General features: G+C 32.5%; 1 protein-coding gene and 1 long non-coding RNA gene across 2 annotated transcripts in view; one reads left to right on the top strand and one right to left on the bottom strand.

Annotated features, from left to right (window-relative positions):
- Positions 1 to 16,539, top strand: part of Tango9 (Transport and Golgi organization 9) — a 34,967-nt gene extending 18,428 nt beyond the window's left edge. The window contains exons 7-8 of the mRNA XM_074184875.1: positions 8,373 to 8,527; positions 16,177 to 16,539. Of these exons, the coding sequence (XP_074040976.1) occupies positions 8,373 to 8,527; positions 16,177 to 16,335 (314 nt within the window). The 3' untranslated portion in view covers positions 16,336 to 16,539. The remainder of the gene's footprint in view (positions 1 to 8,372; positions 8,528 to 16,176) is intronic.
- Positions 16,243 to 17,737, bottom strand: LOC141486620 (uncharacterized). Its single transcript, XR_012467954.1, has 2 exons — positions 17,597 to 17,737; positions 16,243 to 16,793 (listed from the first exon to the last, which is right to left on the bottom strand). It is a non-coding gene; the product is annotated as an uncharacterized lncRNA (long non-coding RNA).
- Positions 17,738 to 20,265: the final 2,528 nt, after the last annotated feature.

Genomic DNA, 20,265 nt, shown 5'->3' on the forward strand with positions numbered 1-20,265 from the left:
TTAGATGTATACAAATAAGATATGCTACATATACACACATACATTATTACCCAGAAATGTATATTATACTGCTTCGCTGTTTATTTGTGTTTCTTTGGATAAGACAGCTATATACTCGTCAGTAAACACAATTTGTAATCAATAGGTCTTTCAGATACTTTTGAACAAGTATTGATTCAACTTTTTGATATGTGGAGGTAGAATATTGTAGAAGTTAATGTCGATAAGAGTTTCTGCTTGACTTTTTCAGTCTGAATCTACTTGCCCTCAACAAATCACATCCTCTTGTCTCATGATCGTGGAAATCACAATTTCTGTTTAGTGTTAATTTATTTTTAAGAATATCTATCAAAAGTTAATACTTTATTAATAATCCAGTCATTTAAGCTTAAATTAGGTAAGAATCTCGGAATTCGAGATACCCAGCTGTATATTGACACCCTAAAAGTTGTCTCAAAACCTACATATGGTAGGGTGTAAGCAACTATTAGATTTCAAGGTCAAAGGTCACAAACATCGGTTTTTTGCGCTTTTTTTGGAAATATCTCATTTCCTATGGGTTTTTTGCTATTTGTATTTATTATCAATATTGTAGAATACAAAATTCTCTACAAATTTTGTTTAAAAAAAATTTTATACGGTGAACCGTTTTCGAGATAGAGGGCGGAGAGCACGTGGTCACAGCATCACTTCAGGTCAACCGGTGCCTCTGGTCGAAAACGCGCCATATATAGTTGATGAACTATCGATAAATCAATGATTATACATATTTGTCAATTTTTATTAACTATTATATTTTATTTTATCATTTTCTTCATGCATTAAATCTATATCTATTAAATAATACTGATAAGCAAACTTATGAGAATTTCAGAAATGGATTTTTCACAGTGAAACGAACAGAAAAATATAATTTAGGTACATGGACAGATATGGTCATCGAACAAAGTCTCATGAAATCCATGAAAACCGAACGAGGAGTATCTCGTGGTTGAAGTACGAAAGAAAGTGTTTTGTGTAAATAGGTATATGCTATTTTCGCCACAAATACTATTTGTAAGGAAATGGAGAAGTTCTGTAATATCTCCTTGGAGTCGACCGAGCAACACGTAGATTCCAGAGACTCAAGAGTGAAAAAAGACAATGCTGACGTAAATATACTATTTGATTGGTTTAAACTCCATGATCCTTTTCCAAATACTACGCAGTTAATATCGATAGCTTCTGGAATTGTTGGAAATGAGCAAATTAACTGCCACAGAGCTTACGAAATTGGATTAGAGTCTATGAAGAAGATCACCGACTTATCATTTAATGAAATGAAGTTTAAACGCTCCGAAAAAGTAATGCCGCTTTCCAGTGTTAACAAATCTGTAAAAATGATTGTAAAGTTGCAGTGGATCCATTATTACTCTTCCAAAGAATTACTGTCAGCAAACAATTTGAAAGTAATCTTGAAGAATATCTTCAATATGAATTGAGTCCGTATCCAACAGCTCTATTTGATAATGATGGCATGAGAAAAACAACAAAATCGTCATTGTATGACAACATGAGCCCAGTTGATTTTGTTCCCAATGAAAATAATGTGACGTTCATTATTGATGGCGGATTTCTTCTTCATCATGTTGTATGGAGCAGAGAAGATACTTTTTCTATTATTTTTGATAAATACATGAATTACTTACAAAGGCATTACAGTTCCAAAATAATTGTTGTATTTGACGGATATTCAGACTACAGTAAGAACGTAAAAGCTATGGAGCAGCAGAGAAGAACTGCTGCACTTTCAAAAACGTATGAAGTTTGTTTCGATGAAACAATGGTTGTACCAGTTGCTCAAGAAAAATTCTTATCAAATCGAAATAACAAAGATAAGTTCATTAATATATTAATTGAAAAATTACAAGCTGCAAATATTACTACTAAACAAGCCAGAGATGATGCGGATGTTCTTATTGATGAAACTGCAATTGAAGAATCAAAGTCTAAAAAAACTGCAGTTATAATAGGACAAGATATTGATTTACTTGTCATTTTAATTGGGCGAACACTGTCTTACAAACAATAAATTTTCTTTAAAAAAGTTGGGAAAGGTAATGTAAAAACGGAGATATACTCGACTAAAAGTTTTGATAATTTTCCTCATTCTAAAAAACATATTTTATTTCTGCACGCATTAAGTGGCTGTGACACAACTTCTGCGCTTTTTAAAAAAGGAAAAAAATCATTTTTAAAAGTTTTTGAGAAACTGACAAATTTGGATGAACTAGCTGCAGCATTTGAGGAAGAAAATTGTTCGGCCCAGAGATTATTAGAGAGTGGAACTCAAACCTTATTGGCAGTCTAAAATGCTCCGAAATCTGTGAAAAGTCTCGATCATCTTCGTTATATGCATTACGTCAAGTCTACAAAACTTAATAAACCTGTGCAGCTTTCAAATATTCCACCAACAAGTGCAGCTGCTCATCAACATTTCAACCGTGTATATTATCAAGTTCAAACTTGGTTAGGACATGATTTGGAACCCCAGGTATGGGGTTGGGCAATGTGAAACGATTTTCTGGAGCCTATCATGACAATTTTACGACCTGCTCCAGAAGATTTACTAAATACAATTTTCTGCAACTGCAAGAGTGGTTGTGGTTCGCGATGCGGATGCAGGAAAGCGGGCTTGCAATGTTCTTTAGCTTGTGGCCAATGTAATGGGCAAGCTTGTCTCAATGCTCTACCATATCAGAGCGACATTAACGAAGATGGAACCTTTGACCCCGAAATCATGGAAGAACTTGAGACAAATGTCATTGAAGACGATAATGAAGACCAGTTTGAAATTTACCAGCAGCCAGAAGACGACGATGAAGAGGAAGAAGATGAATAAAATTATAATTTGTACCCTTTATTCCATTTCTTTACTTTCAATAAAAATAAATGTATTCAATGATATTTTTTAATAAAAAGATTAATTCATAATTTATTTGTTTTTTTTTTCATCATGTAAGAAGTTATAAATATTAATTAGGTTAAAATTCAAATATAATTCCCATATTTTCATTAACAATTCTGCAATTACATGGGCAGGTAAGTTTAAAAAATCTGTTTGAAATCTGTTTTTCCGTTAACCAGTTGTCGCACCCCTACGAACGACAACCCTCAGAAGTCGAAACTTGTGCGAGCTAAGGATTAACGGGGTCTTACCTTTTTAACGTGTGATTCCTAACACGGGTTGGACGATAGCAAGTGAAGATCGATCGTTCAGACTAGGGCTTGAACCACCGACCAACACGGCAATCAATTCGAGTGAGTGAACAAAGCACCCACGCCAAACCGCTTGGCTACCGACCGACCGTCGGTAGCCAAGCGGTTTGGCCAAGCCAAGCCAAGTTAAATAAATTAATACTGAATAAAAAGTGGATAAGTTAGGAAAAAAATGATAAAATATAATATAATAGTTAATAAAAATTGACAAATATTTATAATCATTGATTTATCGATAGTTCATCAACTATATATGGCGCGTTTTCGACCGGAGGCACCGGTTGACCTGAAGTGATGCTGTGACCGCGTGCTCTCTGCCCTCTATCTCGAAAACGGTTCACCGTATAAAAAATTTTTTTAAACAAAATTTGTAGAGAATTTTGTATTCTACAATATTGATAATAAATACAAATAGCAAAAAAACCCATAGGAAATGAGATATTTCCAAAAAAAGCGCAAAAAAACCGATTTTTGTGACCTTTGACCTTGAAATTTAATAGTTGCTTACACCCTACCATATGTAGGTTTTGAGACAACTTTTAGGGTGTCAATATACAAGTATTTACAGACTTACAGCTGGGTATCTCGAATTCCGAGGTGAACTTACTATAATGACTGGACTATAATGTCTAGTTCACCCAGGTTTTGACTTTCAAAAGCTGCCATTTTTGAAGCAGATGGTCATTAGCTATATGTCATTTACAGATTGTTATGGTTGTTACAATATCACTCAAATTTTGTTCAGTAGATATATGTCACTGAGGAATTTTAATAATTGAGTATCTTATTGAGTATCTAATTGAGTATCTTATTCATCACTCAATATAGTTTTCAAGTTATTTGCCAGATTATGTTGAAGTTTCTCGTTTGTGTATAGTGGGCACTTTGTTAGAATATAAACGCCTGTCAGTTTAGTATGTCATATATAACACATTGATACTTGTTCTCCTGTGAGTAGATAACTGTGCGTGAGAAATCTGTGCCCGATACGTGAGGATACGTGAGGTTTTTTTTTCAGTGCTGGTTTCATGTCTCGGTAAATAATTTTGATTATTTGGTGAGTAGATGTATCACCACTTGCTGCTTTTGCTAATCTTGTTGTCTTCTATTCCGATGTGATGGGCACCAGAGGAACTGAACATTTGAGTTTTTCCTTTGATTAATTGCTAATTTTAACCCAATCCCAATTCTATCTCAATCAATATAATTGTTACAGTGACTGAATAGCGCTGAAAGCGTCTGAGACGATTATCCAATTTGCTGTTGGTTCTGCTCCCTGGAGCCCTACGTCACTTGGAATTTAGCGAGAGACTCGGTTGTGTGCGCAGCCATCAACGCCACATTCAAATTGGGAAGCGCCAGTGTATATGCACTGAAAGTTTTCAAATTTTTCAACTATTTAAAAAAGTTTTTGAGTAATAATGGATGGTTTTCGGATTTCTTCAAATTGCTCAAATTCAGGATAGTAGATGGTATATGTATTGTCCATGGTGGAGGGGGTGTCGATTTCGGTAGGATTGATTGTTTCAAGTTGGGGTAAATTCAGTTTTGCTAGGATTCTGTTAACCCCCTTCATAAAAAGGAAGACTCATTTTCGGTTTCTTGGAACTTTCTTGCAAATACGTGATTATTTGGATAGGCTGATATTTTGCTGGCATATGATAATGTTAGTATTTCCGACGATCGGATTAGTAATTTGAGCTATCGATTGAGCTAGTACAGTGTTTCAGTGTGCTCATATACTATACTACCATAGTCCAGTTTGGAACGATTCAATGTTTGTACGAACTCAGATGAAAATGTTGATCATTCATGTATGAAAGTAATATCAATGGGCTCAAGATAGAACCCTGAGGAACTCCAGAATATATATATATATATATATATATATATATATATATATATATATATATAATTGATAGTGTAACGACCGTATGTATGTATAGAATAGTAGTTTTTCGGGGATTCGGTCTGATTAGAATAAATATTTACTCTTTTTAGCTGCCCGAGCTTTCGCTAATGTTTATTAGCTTTATCGAGGGCTGTAATATAAAAAGGACATAATATATATATATATATATATATATATATATATATATATATATATATATATAACAGAATAATTAGTGACTGGATTAACTATAAATCGATTTAATTCGTGAGGTTGCAGTCAATAGCTGGGCTGTTACAAAGAAAACTCTTTGTTATATGTCAAGCTTTCGGTATATTTCACACCTTCGTCGGGACAACTACAATAATAAGATTATATATCTTGTAAAAAATATATAAATATGGAGAACTTACTAACGTGAGAATAAAATATAAAATGGTTCAAAAACAGATAGAAAAACATTAATAAATGACAGTTGATAAAAAATTTTGGCTGACAATGTCAAGTGGGAAAATTCTGAATGATACTCGAATTACTAGATTTTTTATTTTCTTTATCATATTTCAGTAGGTACGTGTAAATTTTGCTAAGACTATCAATATCAGTTCGTTTATTCATTGAATGTTCTTCGTTATTAATATGTATCATTTCCAAAAATATTCTTTTAGTTGTATTGGTTTCTCTATCTAAAATATTTGGATTTTCAAAATTCATTTTATGATCCTCCGAATTAACATGTTCTGTTAATGCACAAGAATTAACATTTCGTCTACAGTCGCTCTTATGGGAAGTGATGCAACTACTTAGAGGTCTAGATGTTTGTCCTATATATGTTTTAGAACAATCCATACAAGAAATTTTGTATACTAAATTGGATTTTTGTTTATTTGAAATTGGAGCTTTTACTTTACTGTATAATTTAGATATAGAAGTGACATTTGTTTTAGATATTTTGAGGTTATTATTTCAGAATACATTAATTAATTTTGGTGTCAATTCTTGAATATATGGGAGTGATTTATATATGAATGAAGGTATAACGTTGTTATGTTCAACTTCTTCATTATTATTTTGAAAGTTTGTTCTTTCACAAAATAAAATTCTGTTTACTAAAGATTTAGGATCAGAATTTTACTGAAATTAGACAAACTTTGGTTTCGTAAATCGAGATGGGTAATTTTGATGATTCTGTTTTTCAATGATTTTATTAAATTGATTTTCATTTTATTTGGATGATAGGAATGGTAATTAATAAATCTATTACTTGATGTTGGTTTTCTGTACCATTCAGGAAAGGAGGAAAGGAATTGAGTTGTTTATTTCCTCTTCAATAGTGAATTGGATATTGAGATCATATGAATTAAATAGATTCAAAATTTCTTCTTTTCCATCTGCAGATATGGTTAGAATCAAATCATCTACAAAACGTTTGATGAATGGAATACGGAAAGATAATTTTTGAATACAGTCATCAATTGATGTGATGTGATGATATATATATATATATATATATATATATATATATATATATATATATATATATATATATATATATATATATATATAACATAATAACGGATAAAACAGAATACCTGTGCTATGTGAGAATATTCAATTTGGAAATTTCAATTTTGAAAGAAGTCTTCAACATCAAAATGACAACTTTTTGACATTGAATAATGTGAAATACTTTTTCAAATTTTTTATTATCGTTTATTATGGGGATTTATACTGTGTTAATATTACAGGATGTATTCAGATTTATATTTTTTGTTAGTAAAAATGAATAAATTTTGCTGAGGTTGTCAATGTCTGTCTTTTTGTTGATATTGTTTTCTTTAATTTTGATCTCAGCCATTTCCAGAAATTGCCTTTTATTTGAATCTGGTTCGAAATGGAGAATTTTGGTGTTAGTATAATTGGCTGAATGATCATTATCTAGAACATGTTGTGTGAGTGCACAAGAATTTCGTTTTAAATTTTTACAATTACTTTTATGAAGAGCTATGCGGGTTTTTAAATTGTTTTTTGTTTGACCTATATATATCTTATCACAATTGTTGCAGGGAATTTCGTAAACTACATAAGACTTCAAATAACGGATCTTCATCTTTCAATTTTGAATGTAGTTTAGTTAAGGGTTTAACTTTCCTTTGTGAAATTTTTATATTCTGTTCTTGTTTAAATACGTTTATGATTTTGCTGGACAATTCAGGGACAGGAATGGAAAAGTATTTGAAATTTGGATTTTCAGCTTTATTGTTCTCTCTGATGTTGATGATATTAGATGAAGTATTATATAACAATTTATTTAGAAATTTTGGAGGATGAGAAATTTTTTCTATTCGATTTTTTGAACCTAGAACTAAATTAATTTTCATTTTTTGTGGATGGCAGGATAAATAGTTTATATATCTGCCTGAATTAGTGGGTTTAGTAAAATAATCTAAAATAACAGAGTTATCATCTTTCCTGATTAAAAGAGTATCTAAAAAAGGTACTGTTTTGTTTTTTTCTTTTTCTATGGTAAATTGAATAGATGGATTGTAATTGTTAAAAATGGTTTTTATATCATCAATTTTGTCAAAAGGTACAGCACATATTATATCATCCACAAACTTTTTTAAAAAAGGAAACTGAAATGATAATTTTGGAATACATTCATGTAATAAATCATCCATCACATACTGGGCTAAAATAGGCTGTTTTTGTTAATTTGGTATGATTAGTAATAATATTCCAATGTCTTTCAATGCTGTGTTTTACCAGATTTATTGGTATGTTACTAAAAAGTGATATAACATCCAAACTTATAATTTCGAAATTTTTAGGTAGTTTCATTCCTTGCATGAAAATAGAAAATTCAAAAGAATGTTTAATATAATATTGATTATAATTTAATATAATTTGGATTTTCAGCTTTATTGTTCTCTCTGGTGCCTCAGCTATACTATATATGTATATATGTATATATATATATATATATATATATATATATATATATATATATATATATATATATATATATATATATATATATATATATATATATATATATATATGGTCGTAGACTTTGTCAATCTTTTTTAAGACAATAAAGTATATTGATTGATAATATCCCTTTACTAGCACAGCAAATAATATTGTGGGAAAATCAAAGGTTAAACATTTTGTAAGAGTTGTGTTCCAAACAATCAATTCATGCCACACATGTATTTTTCAGGAACCATCACGTCAATTGCATTTTTCAATTTTGCTGGAATAAGCGTTACCAAAGAGTTATCTGCCACTACAAGAATGGTACTTGACAGCGTGAGAACAATAGTAATATGGATATTCAGCCTTGCATTTTTAGGACAAAAGTTCCATTGGCTCCAGGTAAAAACTGAAAATTGTATTAACCTTCCGCTAATCTCGCTCAGACTCACAGTCCTAACAATTTTAGTTCTTGGATATTTCAGTGGTAGAGTTCTTTGAGAGTTTTTTTTTAATTAAAAATATAACAACAGCGTACTGTTCAACATAGTTAAGACACTATAAATATAAAATATGTTGTTATTCTCCCTAATCAGCAGAAATGCTGGTCTCGTGATTCACAAACGTGACAAGTGAAACACAAAAACTAGTAAACCACTACAAAGCTCATAGTATCAACGTATCAGACATGTGCCTCGAGGCTCCGATGTTCTTTTAAACTATTGATGAATGAACTATAGCCCGGCAACTCATGTATATGGACAGGTAATTCATTGAAGACTTTTATAGCCTGAGTAAAAGGATTGTATAATCTTTTGTTCGTTCTTTCTTGGGATAACGAAATATAATGCATGAATACTTTATTTTGAAGTGAAATTGACCGATGAAACTTTCAAGATGGCGACTGGGCGCCATCTGGGAAAGTAAATGGAAACGGGAGTCTTGTGACACATCATTTTGAGGCTCCTAGAATATAATGTCAATATTTTCAACTACTACAATAATTGCCTGAATACATTGACATTCAACTACATAATGTGAGGTAATATGCTTGGGGTCATTTCAGAAGATACTCGAAATGGTTGCCTTAAACTTCTTGACATATGAACATCCTATCCGATATTTCACGAACACAGTAACGTCAATATCTCTACAAATATTTATTATTCTCTGCCGTATATCCAATATTGAATCAGGTTCAGTTTCGTACACCTTTTGCTTCAAATAGCCCCAAAAAAAAAGTCAAAGGTGTCAAATCTGGCGAGTGGGCTGGCCATTCTGTAGGACCTCGACGGCCAATCCAACGACCGGGAAAAGTAGTATCCAAATGGTTTCTTACTTGTCTGAAGTAATGTGGTGGTGCTCCATCTTTTTGGAATAAAAATATCCATATCGAAATCTACGATTTCAATGATGGGAGGGTCAACAGTAGTTTCCAGCATATTCAAATACAGTTCCCCTGTTAAATTTTGATCAATAAATAGAGGTCCTACAATATAGTTTCCCAATATTCCTGCCCAAACGTTAATTTTTTCTGGATATTGGGTTTGTGTTTCCCGTGTTGGTGTCACTCCTATAACGACAATTTTGTCTGTAAACATTGCCGTTTAAAAAGTTTACATTCGTTTCTAAAACAAATATTTTGGAGATAGGTAGAATGCCTTGCAATCGTTTCCGTCATGATTTCGCAGAATTCTGTTCTTTGATCAGGGTAATCTTCACTTAATTGGTATACCATTTCAATTTTGTATGGATGATACCTATTTCTCTTCAAAAGTCTCCACACAATAGAAGGAAGCACATCACAAACATTTGCGACGGAATAAGTAAACTGTTCAGGATTTACTACCATCTCACCAATCATTTACACTTGCTGTTCTTACAGAATGGACGGATAACTTGGGGGCTTTTTGTTATATACTCTACCAGTAGTTGTGAATTTCGATACAAGTTCCCTCAAATATTTTCTACAGATAGGACGATTCGGAAAACGTTTATTGATAATCCTTTCGGTCTCGTGAAAACGTGTCGCACCGTAAATAAAAATAGCTTCAATTTCTTCTTCCAATGGACGACAATTGATCATTTTAGAGATTGTTGACGTGATATTTTTCTGCTTGTAAAACCGAAAACTAAATGAGAATATTCTAACTGAACAAAGATGTTCATTGATGTACTGACATTTTTTGATGTTTTTATTAACAAAAAATAACTTAACAAACCTTATCGGGTTGTTGGAATTGCCATATGGCAGATATGGCCATAGCAAAAAAACTATCCATAAGCATTCCAGATTCCCCTGATCCCTTGATCTATATGAATAGTATCAAAATATCCGAAAACTTGATATTATATAACACCAATTTACAAGAACTTATGGCTACTATTAGTAGCATAAAAAACAAAAAGTGTTGTGGGTATGACAGTATCTCAGTTAGTATCATTGAAAACATGCCTATTTTCGTTTTAGAATTACTAGTCCAACTTATTATAATAATAATAATAATATTTATTTATCCTTTGAGACATTAACAACGTAAGGACATGTCAGTACAACACGTTAAAATAGTATAAAGAAAATAAACATACATTAAGATAAAATATCTCAGTAGTTTTAAAGTATAAAAATGTATAAAATATAAAGAAAAAAAAACAAGATTAGTCAAAATTGGATGTATAATAAAATAATAAAATCAGGATGAAAGTCTGGACCGCAATCAGCTAAAGTCGTCTAAAAGGAATTCACTGACACTGTAATAAGCCTTAGACAGGAGCAAATTTTTAACTTCTCTTTTAACAACTCGTTTGTGACGGGAACATATCCGGACTTCCTAAAAACCACTATAGTAATTCCAATCTATAAAGGTGGTGATATTAATGACCCTTGCAATTATAGGCCAATATCGCTTATACCAATTCTTGGTAAAATCATTGAGAAACTAGTAAAGGTAAGAATAATGGAGTTCGTGGAAAGAAATAAAATTCTAAATAGGCAGCAATTTGGCTTTCAGGCTAGGAAAGGAACTGGAGATGCCATGTTTGTCTTCCTTAATGAACTTTACACTACACTAAACCGTGAAGACGCATGTGCGGCGGTGTTTTGCGACCTGTCAAAAGCATTTGACTGTGTAAACCATAAAATTCTACTGCGTAAACTAAACCAGTATGGTTTCAGAAAACAGAGTTATGATTGGATAGAATCGTACCTTAAACAGAGAACTCAGATTGTGAGAACGCATAGGCTCTCAGATGGAGGTTCCGTCGAGTGTGGGGTTCCTCAGGGCTCAGTGCTGGGACCAATTTTGTTCTTACTGTATTTTAACGACTTAGTAAATATTACAACCGACGGTTCTTTCACAATCTTTGCTGATGACACTACCATTCTATGGTACGATAAAGATGCTGATAACTTGTACTCAAAAATAGTTTTAGGGATTAAAAAGATCAAAAAGTGGTTCGATGCTAATTTACTCTCCTTCAATATTAAAAAAACTAACTGCGTATCATTCCACTGTGCCTTGCCGGATATCCCTCTGGGTGATGGTGCAACAAGAAATAATGCATGTAATAAGTTTCTAGGGGTGCACATGGATGGGGAACTAAACTTCCAGCATCATGTTAAACAGCTAGGTTCAAGGATCGCCTCGGGTGGTTATGCACTACGCATCGTTGTAAATGAACTAGGTACAGCGACAGCAATGCAGGTTTATCATGCCTTGATCGAATCGTACATTCGATATGGAATCGCTTTCTGGGGAGGCTGTAATCAAGTACATTTTAACTCAATCTCTGTTCTTCAAAAACGTGCAATTCGCTATCTTTGTAAGGCGTCTCCCAGGGTATCTTGTAAAGAACTATTCAAAACTCGTAAGTTGTTAACTCTGCCCTCTTTGTTCATTCTCGAAACTGCCTGTCTAGTATATAAAAACAAAACACTTTACAAGTTCGCTGATGGAATCACCCGCCAGAGAAATGACATAAAACTTCCAATCCCAAAAACAAATTTAATAAAAAATTCTTGCATATATAACGCTGCCAAAATATTCAATCATCTGCCAACAGAAATAAAACATTCTGAAACATATGCTGTGTTCAGAAAAAAATTGAAAACTTCTTTTCTGGATCTGGCTTTATATAATATTACGGAATTTTTTGAGACAGTGTTCACTGACGTCTAACATCAGCTCAGTATGTTATTTGTTATATGTGTTATTTAATTTATTTATTTTAATACTTAGTTATAACCAATTGAAAATTAAATTAATTGATAGTCCTATATTTTATTGACAATATCATGTGAACCATGATATACAAAGTTTTATGAATGTCTGCACTTTGTCGATAAGATTATTGTATCTTCAGACAATAAAGTATATTTATTATTATTATTATTAAAAAGGATAATTTCTAGAAATATCGATATTAATGTGTTTGTCTTCAGGAAATTATTAAATGTTCCGCCATTTTGTAGTAGGTGAAGATATTGACTTCATATTCTAGGGTTGTGAAGTATCAGGAGCTTCAGAATGATGTGTCACAAAACCCCCCCTTTCCATTTAATTTTTTTCCCCAGATGGCGCCCAGTCACCATCTTGAAAGTTTCATCTGTCAATTTCACTTCAAAATAAAGTATTCATGCATTAATTTCATTATTCCAAATTTCAATTTTTTGAGTTGACCCATTAAAAATAAAAGGGGGGAGGCATTAAAGAAATGCACTGTATACTAAAAAATTCTTCCAAAGTATAGAATGCACCCTCAATTAGTATTTTTTTCAGTGACTTCTTTAATCTGAAATAGGTAGGTTCATCTGTGATGTTTTGGGGAATTTTAATGAAAATTCGAATTCCGATGCTTAGAGGACCGTTTTGCGCTAGGTTCAATCTGTTTTGAGGAGTATTCAGCAAATGCTGATTCCTGGTGGAACGATCGTGAATTTATTTCTATGTTTGTAAATGTAACAAGCAGTTTCCATTATGTAAAGAGAAATAAGGGGTAATACTTGTAGCTTTCTAAAGAGAGGTATACTAGATTCTGTTTGGGGTTTGCGAAACATGGCACGAATGCAGTTTTTCTGTGTAATGAAGAGACGTTTGGTAGCAGGTGATTGTCCCCATAGTATGATTCCTAATGCCAGTCTCGACTGAATTCCTACAAAATAGAAGTTTTTCATCACTGGTGTTGCCAGGACCTTATACATACAGCGTATTTGAACTATTTTGGTGTTAATATTTTTTATTAGAGTAGATATGTGGGTATCATTTATATTCAGACCTAGGAACTTAACAGAGATATTGCGGTTAACGTTATTGTTGTTTAAGGTCAGGTTGATATTTTCAATTTGTTTTTGTCTTGTGTGGAAGATAACAAATTCAGTTTTCACTGGGTTCATACACACCTTATTTTTCGAAACCATTTGTCAACTTTACGCATCAAATCAATACCAGCTTGTTCATTTGAATCATAAGATTCTTTAAATACCAATATTGATAGATCATCAGCATACAAGATAACTCTAAATTTTGATTGATAATTCACAATGTCTGCCAGATATAGGGAAAGCACAATTAGAGAAAAGAGACAGGAGCTAGCAAACGAAACTACAATAGTTTCAGATATTTATCACATTAGAGCTAGAGTGGAAAATGATGTTTTTTCTATTAGGATATTAAATCTGAAAGAAAGAGAAAAAAAGAAAGATTGTTTTTAATACGACTAGTATATATTTGTTTTTTATTTAATTAAAAGAAAGCAACAACGACCTGATGATGGTTGTTTATTGGAAAAATCTATATAAAAAGATTCAATTAACATATACAATACCTTGTTAATGGACGGGTGATACGGGGTTTGAGCAGCGATGTTGATAATTTGAGCGCAAGTAATGGACAGTTGAAATAAATTGACATTGACAATAATAAGCACAAAAATAATTTTCATCAAATATGATCGGGAAAATAAAATACTTCTGTACAAGGCAATACTGAAGCCCGTCTGGACGTATGGAATCAAACTGTGGGGCGCTGTATCCCATTCAAACATTGATATCATACAAAGGTTTCAAAACAGAACACTCCGCATAATAACCAATGCTCTCTGGTACCTAACAAGTTATTACACCCTTCTTCGCTTCTAGTTCAGATCTTTCTTGTCAATTGGTTTTTCTAATGCTATGATAAAGTTCTTGTTAGAATATCCTATTTGCCTCTTTGAAATACTGGTTCTGCAGAGTTTGGCAGAAACTCTCTGTCTCGTGTTCTACGAGTTTCGTTCGGAGGTTTAATTTCGACTTTCGGTGGGTTAAACAAAACTTTAAATATTGAAATTGATATCATTAGAAAGGTAACATTCCCAGATTTATTATGATGTTATAAAATGCAGAAATTATAAAGTAACATTTGCATAACAAGCAGTTGGAAATACTCATTTTAACCTCTTTTGGATAAAAAGTGTATGCATAAAAAAAAAATAACAAAAACTACAGCAGTTAAAGTGTTTATCAGTGCCGTGCTTCATCAACAAGTTAGGTTATTAAATATAAACAGTAAAAGACAATATGGATGAATAGATTTGTACCAAATGTAAAAAAAAATATTACCGATGAAGAGGAATATATAATGTGTGATTGTTGCAACGACATGATTCATGAAAGTTGTACTAATATGAATGAGATTATTGCAGTTAATAAGTCTCTTCAAGAAGAAAATAACTTGCTCAGGAAAAAAATAGAGGAGTTTACAACACAAGTTCAAGCATCAGGAGTAAGCAACACTGAAGAAATAATTGCGGAATTGGCTGAAAGACAGAAACGTGCTTCTAATATAATAATATACAATGTCAATGAATCAAGAGCCAATACAAATAGTGAGAGGTCTTCACAAGATAAAGCAGCTGTTGAAAATATTCTACAAGTGTTTGAAGTGAAAAAAAAATTTCAAAAAAATTATACTTTTTTTCAAGAATTGCTAGTAATTTATCAACAGCCACTAAAATAACAGTTTATAAAGCAATTATTATGCCTCATTTTGACTATTGTGCATCAATCATATACTCTATGAACTTAAATAAAATTAATCAACTGCAGAAATTGCAAAATAGAGGCATGAGAATTATTCTGAGATGTAATAGATACACACCAATAAATTCAATGTTATCCACCCTTCAGTGGCTGCCCGTATTACAAAGGTTACTGTCACTGTATTTATAAGATAATAAATAATTTGTCTCCTTCTTATTTCATGAATATGGTCAACTACAATTATGAAATCCATGAACACTATACTCGCAATAACTGCAATCTACATATGGTCAGAACAAATTTTAAAAGTAGTATGAATTCAGTATTTTTTAAAGGCTTCATTAAATTTAATGACCTACCAACTGACGTAAAAGACTGTTTATCAATAAATGTCTTCAAAAGACATTTGTTAAAATATATAAAAGAAACATAACTTACATTTGGATAAAGTTGTAAATCTATGTTTTATATGTTAGTTTTGATTGTGAAACATTTGAATTGTTTCGGTATAAATCTTCTAATGTTACCTACATAACTAGCATTACTAAGTAGAAATAATGAATATTATTTGTAAAATAATAGCACGGAGCGATATAACTATTTATTGTTACTTGTAATAGTTTTAAAATTACTGAATAGCATATATTAGTTACTTTTTCTGTTCTATCTTTTCCTATTTTTTTTATGTATATTAGGGAAACCTATTTCTGAAATAAAGAAAGATTATTATTATTATTTCAACTTTCGTATTCCATGAATGTCAAAATACTCTAGAATCCAAGTTGAGGAGAAAATCAAAGACTATATGTTTTGTTAAATAGTGACGGACAACATTTAACCAGTATCTAACCTGTGTTTCAGGTGTACAAAAAGTAACTTGAAAACCTCCGAATACATTGTTCAATTTTTTATGGGAGCCAAAGTGGCATTTTAGTTCTCAAAATGATCACTGAACTCTGATAGGGAATGTCTTCTTTAAAATATCTAACTCTAATCTGTTTTTTTTTACGAAGAACTTTTTTTTTCATTTCAGCTTCTCGGGTTTGCTCTACTATTAATTGGAATGTGCGTTTATAATGGAATAACTTTTGCGACAACCTTTATCAAAATAAGGGCATTCATGAATAGAAGATACAACAGGATGGATGAAGAAGTGATAGAAAATAGAAATGCAGGTGACCCTGAGTCCTAATGTTTTCTGATCTGAGTTGTATATACACAGGTTACTATACTGAAATATATATTAATAAAATTAATAAAACTAAGACTTATCGACTGTGAATAGAGAAAACATTCGAATTTTCTGTTATTGTTTAATAGTTGATGATATTTTTACTATTGTGATGTATTATTAGACATAATTATGGTCAAAATAATAAATGAGTTGAATACAAAATATTTTATTTCCATTTTTGTCTTATGTTTCAAAACTCACTTATACTCATACTAAGTTTCAAATTGAAATCTAGATACAAGGGTTCAAAATCAATATTCTTCAACTTCATTCTGACATAAGCTTTTGAGTATAATTAGAATTCTGGTTAGACTGAGTTGCTCGTTCCATGTTTGTCTAAGAAACCCTTCACCTCTTGTTGCTGAATGTTTGTTTGAAACAGTTATTTCCTTCAGATAATTCAACATACAAATAATCTGGAATTGATTCAAGCAATTAAAATTTTTCATTGTCACGATCTTCGGATTTGAAGGCCGTCATGGTTTGGAACTGTATCCTAATGTTTTGCCAGCATGAGTGGCTGGCTTCTTCAGAGGTTAATCATCTTGATGGTTCACCGATGACTAGTGATTTCTAGTTCATAAGTTGTACTTATGTTCACTCAGGTAGTCCGCCTTTCTTGTTGATGTGTGCTATTGGCCGAAGTGTTATTACCTGTTGATGGCGTTACATTGCATTGCACTGTTCCCACCTAAGCATATTTTAGTATGGGATTCCAAATCCGGTTAAGCGTTATCGCCTCCACTTTTCTGTTGCAGTTTTCTGTATGTATATTGATTTTTATGGCTTCCGTACAAGCCGACTGATGTAGTACCCAAGATCGGGTGGAAGTAGTTTCACATCTTCAAAAAGTATCGTATGGTCTCGCTCACTAAACAAGTGTTCTGCTACTGCCGATTATTCTATTTAACCTAATCTAGTTTCTCCGATGTTCATTTACCCTTGTACCCATGGATCTCTTGGTGATACCCATATACACTTCGCAGATAATAACACTTCGGCCAATAGCAACGCATTAACAAGAAACGCGGGCTACTTGTGTGAACATCACGAGTCATCGGAAAACCATCAAGATGAAGAAGCCAGCCACTCATGCTGGCGAAACGTTGAGATACAGTTCCAAAGCACGACGGCCTTCACCGAGCGAAGATCGTAACACTAAAAATCTTGTCCGCGAAAGCCTTAATCAATTTGAAATCTTTCTAGTAGAGGCTCTTACGTATTCATGAGGATAGTGCCAGGAATCGTTAAGACAAAACAGAAAGAAAGGTTTTTGGATTTCTTCTTCTCCATCTTTATACAAAAAATGTAGGAATCTTCCAAAAAAAAAGGAGGAAGCAATAATGAACCCACAGACCAGGGTATATGGTCTGTGAATGAACCTTTTTCTTGAAGTACGAAAAATCACTCACTAGCAGCGCTAGTAGTTCGGTAGGGACAAACACTGCCTAATCCTCACATAAACATATGGTAAAGTACAATTAAAAAAGAATGTTTTTAACACAAGAGGATGTTCCTGGAGCAAAACTAAAATTCGCAACTGTAAAGGATAACAATGTTGTAACATTAAAACGTTGGCTTGCATGCCGTAATTTAAAAGTAACTGGAAAAAAGTGAATTAATAGACAGGTTAGTATACAGACTAGTAAAAGAGTAGCGGTAGATTCAAACTGTAATAAAAGAAATTTACAATAATTATGAATTTCAGATTTATTTCCGAGTGAAATTTGAATAAAATATAGATGGTAATGGAACAAATTTAATTAAATATAATAAATTAATATAGTTTAATAAACGTTTGAGGTTAAGTATATCTCATTCTAATCAATGGTAATTAACTATGAAAAGTTTACTATTCATTTTATGTTTAGAGCATACATATGAATGTTTATTCATTTTTTGCACTGTTATCCATTTCTTACATCAAACCTCATTAATATGAGGTTTTATAAATGGTATAAAAAACACGTTTTCTTCCGGATATCGATTATCCGACGTACAATTCGCAAAACAGCAATGCTTTGTTGGCATTATACTAGCACAAAATATTTTTTTATATCAGATTTATATTTTTAATAATAAATCAATATTACGTAAATAACACTGTTTTACATATGAATAGTTTATGTTTGTCATTACTACTAGTGCTGCCTCTCGTGACACGTTCGCTGTACTATACTCAGGAAAAAGGCTCATTAAGTTAAAACCTCTTTTCCCAAAAATCAATCTCTCCTTAAAATATATCCCCTTCAATTCATCCCTATGACTGGGATTCAATCAAATGAGTAAATGAATGTCATTACATACTGTCATCGATGACATTTATAGATTAAAGTCATTCGTGACAAAATTGTAATTTTATGAATGAACTGAGTGTTTTTTCTTATAATGTTATCAAAATTTGGTGCTGAAGAGCTGATAAGGCAAGTGTCTTACGGCGAAACATCGGAAGACCACTGGTGAGGATGTCACTGTGTCATATAAGTAAAATTTCACTTCTTTCATTTAGGTACTATATTTTGTAGCAATCCTGTGAGTGATATCTAATTCTGTGACGAATGTTTGGAATACTGAAGAGAGGGAAGTGTTTTTTTTATATAATTTAGTGTTAATATAGAAGTATTTGTTTCGAAAGTATTTTTCTTTCGTGTAATTCAATGTTTATATGATAGTATCTGTTTCGAGCGAGATTTTTTCCAGTTTGTGTATGAAAGATACTTCTTTGCACGATCTACACATCTTTATACAGAGTTATCCTTGGAACTCTCTTATTAGTCAGTGGGCTATGCTTGAAGACTGGCAGTAAACAAATCTAAAGAAATGAACTTCAAACGTTAAAGCCAGTCTCGAATATACCTACACAATATGTTGAATTGACTGACGCTTATCAGAAAACAACTGCTCCCCTGGCTAATACCACGAAGGGCGTTGGATTATATCCGACAGGCGTCAGTGCAGGAATTTTCACATAAAATTTCCTGCATATGCAATTGGCAATACAACTGAAATAGTCGACCTTCAATTTTGTAAAGGCAACACTTGCAGACCAGTTTCGGACTGATTAGCCACTCGTCAGTGCAAGATAGTGGCCATCATCGAACTAAAGTCAACGATATTCCATAAAATCTGAATTCTTTCAGAGTATTTCACTCCTCTTCCTAAGTTGGAGCGATCAACAAAATGTCGCTTCATCTAGTGGACGAGGTACTAACCAACTGCATAGCCGTAATTTGCCCGATTCCTCTGAATAAGGAAGAAAAACTTTCTTATTAGTCAGTGGGCTATGCTTGAAGACTGGCTTTTCACAGAAGGTCGAGAAGACGTGAACGACAACGCCCTGGACGCCCCAGCACATCAACAATTGATGAAAATGTTGAGAGTCAAGAAAATTGTTATGGAGAAATTTCAAATTACTATAAGAGAACTTATGATGTACTGTTTGCAACCTTTGCTGTGTAATGAATATTACTGGAGTTTTATCTTCCTCTAAGATGATCACTTGGTGATTGAAACACGTGTCGAGGTGTTAAAAATAACAGAATAACGGTTTGGTTTTGGGATAAAAGTAACCACCATCAAGGGATCATCTTCAAGAGTGAATTTTGGGTGTGAAGCGTATGGCAGCGAAGGTCGTTCCAAAATTGCAGACTTTTGACGCATGATAATTCCTCAAGAATTGTTGGATGACGTCATCGGCGATCCAGATTTGCTTGAAAGGATCATAAATGGTGCGAATCGTGGGTATATAGTTAAGACATCGAAACCAAAATCCAATCGCCCCAATGGAAGAGCCAAAACCAAAAATTTGAGTATGATTTGTAAACAATGTTTCATATGTATATTAGGTTTCCTATTTCAATGAACAATTTCATTTCATTTCAGAAAAGC

Source organism: Leptinotarsa decemlineata, unplaced genomic scaffold (assembly GCF_025532065.1).
Source record: "Leptinotarsa decemlineata unplaced genomic scaffold, Ldec_3_MD MMD2_tig00026358_RagTag_RagTag, whole genome shotgun sequence".
Lineage (NCBI taxonomy): Eukaryota > Metazoa > Arthropoda > Insecta > Coleoptera > Chrysomelidae > Leptinotarsa > Leptinotarsa decemlineata.